The 8545-nt window shown below is 32.4% G+C and overlaps 1 protein-coding gene across 1 annotated transcript; it reads left to right on the top strand.

Annotated features, from left to right (window-relative positions):
- Window positions 1-7352: 7352 nt before the first annotated feature.
- LOTGIDRAFT_159577 (hypothetical protein) lies at window positions 7353-7802 on the top strand (the record flags this gene model as incomplete). Its single annotated transcript, XM_009054084.1, has 1 exon — window positions 7353-7802. One exon carries the CDS (start codon window positions 7353-7355, stop codon window positions 7800-7802), a length of 450 nt encoding a protein of 149 aa, XP_009052332.1.
- Window positions 7803-8545: the final 743 nt, after the last annotated feature.

The raw sequence follows: 8545 nt of genomic DNA, 5'->3' as shown, positions 1-8545 counted from the left end.
GTTTGTATTATTTTGTGGAGTCTTTACTGAAGGGTTTGGTTTGTAGGTATAATCTAATATAATTTTTCCTATTTCATTTCCCCATGATACCACAACTTCATCTTTATCCCCTAAATTACCAGGTGGAGTATTGAACTTTATTATATTACTATCATTGCTGAAAATGTATATATCAAGATATTCAGTGAGAAAATTTAAGACACGTGAAATCTGTTTGATAGTTCAAAATGCAACTAGTCTTTATTTGAATAATAAAATCACCCTGGAGCACCCATTATGAGAACTGTGAGTTTCATAAAAATCCCTTTGTGTCTGAAGAGTGTTCACAAGACAAAGTCACAGGGCTGTAGAGTGTTCAGAAGTCAAAATCAAATGGCTGTATAGTGTTCACAAGACAAATTCAAATGACTGTATAGTGTTCACAAGACAAAATCAAATGGCTGTATAGTGTTCACAAGTCAAAGTCAAATTGTTCTATAGTGTTCACAAGTCAAAATCAAATGGCTGTAGAGTGTTAAGAAGTCAAAGTCAAATCGTTCTATAGTGTTCACAAGTCAAAATCAGATGGCTGTAGAGTGTTTAGAAGTCAAAATCAAATGGCTGTATAGTGTTTAGAAGTCAAAATCAAATGGCTGTATAGTGTTCACAAGTCAAAGTCAAATTGTTGTATAGTGTTCAGAAGTCAAAGTCAAATTGTTCTATAGTGTTCACAAGTCAAAATCAAATGGCTGTAGAGTGTTAAGAAGTCAAAGTCAAATCGTTCTATAGTGTTCACAAGTCAAAATCAGATGGCTGTGGAGTGTTTAGAAGTCAAAATCAAATGGCTGTAGAGTGTTTAGAAGTCAAAATCAAATGGCTGTAGAGTGTTCACAAGTCAAAGTCAAATTGTTTGAAAGCACTATCAAACATTATCTACCTACCTACACCCAATGAGATCACAGCTCCTTAGTAAAATATTAAGAAAATGAAACTCTTCCAAGTATTGAAAAAAATATAGAAAGATTAAAAATGTCAACAGAATGGCCAGAATGAATCATAGCTATGAGAGGGAAATGATCCTATTATCATACCCTCATTGAGCAATAGTTCAAGTACAGAAGAGAAATTACATACATTTTTTTCGGCATTAATTTATTGAAAAGGATTTTTAAAAAGGGTGGTGTCTCAAAGTGGTTCAACTGATAAAAACAACTGAAAAGATGTCTAAGATATCTGTAATTATGAGGTTAAATTTTAAGGCCTAAACTTTGATATTATGTTATGAATAATCCTGAATTAAAAACTGTTTTTTTTTTGGGCCACCCAATATAATTAATGGAGACATACCTGGACATCAGAGTCTGAATCTTTCCACCAAGTTTTACTATAGGATTGTCTCCAAAATTGACACCATTAATAGTGATGGTTGTCCCCCCACCAACAGGACCATAAGGAGTACTCAGTTTACCATGTGGTGACTGAATTAAATTTCACATTACTGATCAGGTGCATTTTTTGGCTACTTTTTTTTTATTTGTTTAGCATGTAAAGCAGCTTAATCATTATAGTAAATTGTAGATTTAAAGCAATTATGTGGTCTAAATGTTTGCTTTATCAGCTGATAAGAATCTGATATTAGATTTGAATGTTTTTTTCCAAATGGATTATTCCAGTTATAATTCTTAAAAAACTTTTTTTTGAGAGGTTTTCTTGATGCCACAATAATATAATTTAATAACAATATATATAGTAGGTGATACATCTTCTTTATCATTTATCATGAATATACACATTTACTAAAATAGATACCAAACATAGAACTTTGTGTTAAAAGAAATATTAATGACTAAAAAATCAATCCATTTCATCCATCATCCTGGGACCTAATTCTCTAAAACTTAATATGATTCAATTTTGCCACCTTGAGTGGTCAATCATTAAAATATATTCTAAATTTAGTTTTACTATCCAATATAATAACTATCTCTGGATTTTCTTTCAATTCAGTTTTTGAGAATAATGTCCCAGATATCCTTGAGAATGGAACATTCAAATAGATATCTATTATACTTGTTTGAGCATTTCTATTACTGAATTCATGTAAAAGAAACTTACACATTGTCTGTCTGTTATTTTGTCTTTACAGTTACACTGTCCTGTTTGATTGCAGATTAAATTACGTGATCCAACTTGACTACAATTACAGCTCTTACAAACATCTGATTGTTGATCAAAGCCATAATATTTATCTTTACACTTCGTACAGTCTGTCCCTGGAAAGTTCATGATTTATGTAATATTTTGGAATTTCTTAAATTGACCAAAAAATTTAATTTAAACTTTCATTAGGGGACTTACCTGGTGTCATAACTATACAACAGATCTCTCTATAATCAATTAAATCCATAAAACTAAATCTTCATTCATATTTTTAAGTGTTTTTAAATAATTTCTCTCTAGCCTCCAATTGAACACCTGAAAGGGTTCTCCCTAAGAAAATTTTTGAAAAAAAGAATGTGCATTCTAGCATATATTGGCAAAAACATGTACAATTTATACTTCCAAATTTGTTAGAAATAAAGTGGTTTGCAATTGGGGATACAAACCATTTCTCCCGCAACCAAACCTGTTTTATACATATATTTACCTGTAGCATTATTACAACTCTCAGTACTGTCTGATTTACAATTACAGGGGTAACACATGCTAAAATTGGCATAATAATTCTCATCACATGTTTCACAATTACTGCCACTTGTATTAGGATTACATTGTTGACAGTCTGACTCACTTGAATAACCTGCTGCACATTCATCACACATCTTCCCACCTCTATTACCATTACAATTACATGTGTAAGATTCGTAATTTTCTGTTCTTGTACACTGTCCTTTTCTATTACATTCACATCTGCAATTAGTTACAAAAATGAAAACTTACTTTCTAATTTCGTGCTCTTGTTCTTGGCTAATGAATAAGAGCAATGCCATTTAGTGTACCATGAGGGACATTTTGCTAGAACAGTGGCAGTGGTATTCTGATTCAATTTCCTACTGTCAGGATCTTAAACAAACATATAGACCTACACACAAGACAGAAAATCAGAATGGTGCAAATAGAATCTATGCACCTGACAAAAATACAAATAAGGGCTAAACTACCACTTTAGAAACTTTTTCTTTACGGTAGAAATTTGCTGTTTATGGAAGAGTCTGTACGCCTTAAAACAATTGTAAAGAGGTTTTGTTAACTTTTACACTGACAACATCAATTTGCATTTAGATTATAGTCAGGCATCAGTAGTTCTTGCAATTCCACTCAAATTGCACTATTTTAGCTATTGAAAGAGCATAAGAAATTCTTAGCAGCTTATGTGAAAGTGACTATAAAGTATTTTTCTATAATAACAGGTGCTACAGAAATCTGACGATGCAAATAGAAGCCATAAATGGACCCATAAACATAAAAAAAACCTGAAAACCTCTTTTCCATCCCTTTTACAATTAATACTCAATGTTGAAATAAAAAAAAATCCTTATAAAAACTTACTCTCCTGTGACAGTAATATCAGAAATTAATATTTGACCGTCTGTTGGTGCCATAAGTTTTAAAATTATCTCATCTGTTGTCTTGGTAGCACTGAGAAAAAAAACAGCAGAACAGCAATATAAATTTTAAGATCTTGTATAAATTCTGATTATTTTGGTTTTGTTGCTCTAGCCGCACTTGTCCAGATGTTTGAATAATGGCTCCAATGAAACACATTTAGCAAAATGTTATATGCAATAAACATATATATATCGGTGATATTTGCCTTATCAGCTGATTTTAACTATCTGTTTCACAGAATCAAAAGTAATGGAAGTTTAGACTTTTGTCACTTATGGGTTGTTATTAGCCTTCTCACTGGCAGATATGATACAGATAGCTAAAATGGAGCCCTACGTTTCGAGTTTTTTTTTCATATCATTCATTGTATTGTCCCCATGGGCTGAATGTTAGACAGAACTATGTCTTTGTGTATTGGACCTAATTCTGACCCACGTAAAGTAAAAAGTTTATTTTTATTATCAGGTAGTTAAACAAGTATTTAGATAACTGTTATACGATATCACCCTATATAGTTAGATTCCTATTTAAATTTTTCATAGACACTTACTTTATTGTACAATTTATGTTGTTTGTAGTAACAATACAATTACTATTATCTATTTCCACATTCGCATCAGCTGGCTTTGCCTCTTCAAGTGCAACGTTAACTTTTGTTACCTAGAAAATGATAGAGATCAATAGGTTTGTTTTCTTTTGTTTTCTAATTCCTTGATCCAATTTCAACGGATTTCCTTTCCAATGTCTGTGATTTTCTGTAATTCTATGACCAATGGTGTTTCTAGGGATCAATAGGACGAGGGCCACAGAATTGTCTAGGGGTCAAACAGCACTAGACATATAAGAACTCAATGATAAGGAATTTCAAACCTCCCTCTCATTTTCCAAGAGGCTTTTCTCATCGGACTTTCAATCTATGAATAGATGTAGATATCTGTGGTTGAGCTCTACCAACTAGAATATTAAGTGATTAATTAATGAGATCTGCCTACCTTGTATTCATCATAAAGTTTTAGCTTTAATGTTACAGAAGTCGCGTTGGAGACTGCCCATACAGTTGAACTGTTAGAGTCATATACAGCTTTTATATCATAAAATGTAGAACTAGAACCTTGATATTTATTTTGAGTAGGTTGAGTACCACTTCCAGATTGACTACAAGTATTTGCGTCTTTATGTTTCGGATAAGAAATTGGACATCTGCAATCATCTGGTGGACTTTCACTGTCAGAAAGTGACCCCATTTCTCTAAAAGATACAAAATAATTTAATAATAAAACAGCTCATACTTAACTTAAGAAATCAGCCACAGAATATGTCAACTATATACTACTATTGAACATCAGAGAAATATTTAAAAGATATAGGCCCTAGAGTTTTATTTATTGATTTAATACTAACTTCATGAAGATTGGATTTTAGATTCAATAAGAATTACGATTTAAGATTAAACTTTATAACGGATTGAACTACATTTATGACAGAACTACACGAAGTTCATACTTATACCTTGTCTGCAATAGGCACTATTATTGTATCATAAAATGTAGTGATTTGATTGGATTGTACGACAGTACATACAGCAATTCAGAGCCCTTGACAGAAAGGCTGTAAGCATTATGGCTTTGTGTTCGCAGACTTTTGTTGAGGTCTCTGATTTGCTGTTTTGCTACCGTACAATACAATCAAAATGCTTCAATTATAAACTTCCGTGATACAAGAAAGGTGAATATTGCAGTCAAGGTATAAGCAGTCCCAGTAGAAAAAATTTTGGCCTCCCTGAAAAATTTAGATGACTTAAACAATCGCAATTATGATGTGTCACAGAAAATATAATAACATTGCTGGCCTAATGCATACCTGTCTGTTAAAAAGTCTTCATAAACTCTTACATCAAGAAAGCTCACAGAATCTCCACTTTCAAAACCTGTAAATTATGAAGATCATGAATAATATTCATTTGTAAATGGTTTAAATCTCAAATAGATTTAAAGTGTTGAATTAGTAAGCTATCTACTGTTCATTCTTTGAAATAGGCATCTTGCACAGATATATATAAATCATACAAGATTTCCCATTTTATGTAGGCCTACACATTTTTGGCATTTCAACAACAAAAAATTACAATATGAAGATGGGCGTATATCCAATGATATTTGCTTACTACTGTTGTTATAATGGAATTGCCCTATGTGGACACTTAATTACTCAGTTTTGATGATGCTCCCTTCCCAGAAAGTGAAAGCTCTAGTTTTGAAGCAATTTCTTTATGAAGACTATTTACATATATTCACGATCCAAATTAACTCTCATAAATGGCAAATCTGTCCCTTTAAATGAATAATATGTACTTGGTACCTATCTATAAACAACAGAACCAACAATAAGCCGAATAGCAAATAAAGCGAAGCAATTTAAGCAAAGAAAAACACAGATTCAAGTTCAAATTACCCTGATCAGGTCCAAATTTAACCATATACGGAGGAGGTATTAAGAAATCTAATTGTGTCACATTTACAGATGATCCATTCTTAAAAAACCCTTGAGCATTTTCCGTTCCCTTTAACAAAAAAAAAATTTTTTTTTCATTATTTAAGTGGTAGGCTATATTGAATATTATCAGTGTGTTTTACCTGTATATCATATCAAGTCATATTGAGAAAAAATAAATACCGCTACCGGTGCCATATGAAATTTCTAAAACTCTTCAAGAATTCTGGACACAAATTTACAAGGCTTAAAGCCTATTTGAAAAAAAAAAAGAAAAAAACAATCAATTTGGAGTTTCAAATCAGGAATTTACGCGCTTTGGAAAAATCTCCTGACTTTTCACCCAATCTCCAGATTTTTCAAGGCAAATCTCCAGATTTTTTTTCCTGACCTGTACACATGTATGAGTATAGGCCTAAACTAAGATACCATATAGGGGAGATCTAGGATAAGTTGGACCATTTCTTATCAAAAAATGTTTACAGGAAAGTCTTATTGAAAACTTTTTTAAAAAAAACTAATTTTTCCAGAGACCATTGACAATCATGTAAAAAAAAATGCTGTTTAGTGACATAAAAATTCAGTTAGGAAATCCCTTTCACATTATATTGCAATGTTTGGTCCGTTGCAGGTTTGCAGGGTTCTGCGTCAAGTTTTATTTATATTATAAACATCTAATTACCCTGAATCCAATGTGAGTCCATGATGATGGTGATATAGTTGATATTAATATTGATACATTGTTTTTAATTTTTAAATCTGTATTACTCAAACTCCATTTATTTTCTTGTGTACCAGTACCACTAACTGTCATAAATTCACTATAAATGAAGATTGTATAAATGAAAACTCAAATATAGGTCCAGTAATGTAGAATATTTCATATTAAATAAAATGAAATGAAATGCAATTGTTTAAGTATTCCTTTTCTAATTGAGCTCATGAAGACACCAGTGAGCACTGAGGTAACTTTTGCAAAGACAGAGGACACTTTGTCAATTTCTAACTGTGAACATCCAAAATCCTTGAAAAACTCTGGTCTGGACTTATAAGTTGTTACAACTAACCAATTAACTAAGCCACATCATGACCTCATTGCAATTCATAGACAGCAGTGTTGTTGTTTCTAGTAACAGTATTATTAGTAGCGGTAGTAGTAGTAGTAGTAGTGGTAATGGTTGTGATGACAGTGGTAGTAATAGAAGTAGTAGTATAGTAGTAGTAATAGTAGTAGTATAGTAGTAGTAGTAGAAGCTGTAGTAGTAGTTGTGGTAATGGTTGTGATGAGTGGTAGTAATAGAAGTAGTAGTAAAGTAGTAGTGATCGTAGTAGTAATAGTAGTGGTAGTAGTAGTAGTAGTAGTAGCAGCAGTAGTAATAGAAGTAGTGGTTGTAATAGTAGTATTAATAGAAGTAGTTAAAGTAGTAGTGGTTGTAGTAGAAGTAGTAAAAGTAGTAGTGGTCGTAGTAGTAATAGTAGTGGTAGTAGTAGTAGTAGTAGTAGTAGTAGTAGCAGTAGTAATAGAAGTAGTGGTTGTAATAGTAGTATTAATAGAAGTAGTTAAAGTAGTAGTGGTTGTAGTAGTAGTAATAGTAGTAGTAGTAGTGGTAGTAGTAAAAGTAGAAGTGGTCGTAGTTGTAATAGTAGTGGTAGTAGTAGTAGTAGTAGTAGTAGCAGTAGTAATAGAAGTAGTGGTTGTAATAGTAATAGTAGTAGTAATATAAGTAGTTAAAGTAGTAGTGGTGTAGTAGTAATAGTAGTAGTAGTAGTGGTAGTGGTAGTAGAAAGTAGTAGTATAGTAGTAATAGAAGTAGTTAAAGTAGTAGTGATCGTAGTAGTAGTAGAAGTAGTAGTGGTGATTGTTTGTGTTTATGTTGTAGCAGTTGATGTTGTAGTAGAAGTAGTTGGCTAACCGTTGCAGTGTTAGTAGCAGTTGTGGTTGGTGTTGTTGTTGTTGGTATGTAGTGGAAGCAGTAGTAGTAATGTTAGTAGTTTGTAGACGTTGTTTGTAGCACTAGTTGGTCGTGTTGTTGTTGTTGTTTGTAGCAGTGGTTGTTGTAGTTATTTTTGAAGTTGCTGATGCTGTTTGTAGTAGAAGTTGTTTTTTCTTCCCAGACTGCAAGACCACTGACGTTTTGAGTAAAATAATTATTGCAATACTCACCATGCAGGTGAACAAGATCCTCTAATCCAAAAACTAATAGTTGCAGCATTTTCCACTTCAAGCTTTTGGGAGCAAGTCCTGTTCGTTTTAAATGTAAATTGTCTAGAGGTGTTTTTATTGGCACTAGTTGGAAAAGACGGCAACGATTTTGGCTGAACACAATATGAAAAGTGATTACTACTAGATGACAGAGCATGCATAGTTGGGAAACTTATTCGACCGCCACATGTTCTACCACATGTGTTTGATGTACAAGACCCACAACCCGATCTGTTATACTTGCATTCAGTTGCATTTATCACA

Source organism: Lottia gigantea (assembly GCF_000327385.1).
Source record: "Lottia gigantea unplaced genomic scaffold LOTGIsca_21, whole genome shotgun sequence".
Classification (NCBI taxonomy): Eukaryota; Metazoa; Mollusca; class Gastropoda; family Lottiidae; genus Lottia; species Lottia gigantea.
This window is presented reverse-complemented; position numbering and strand designations above follow the sequence as displayed.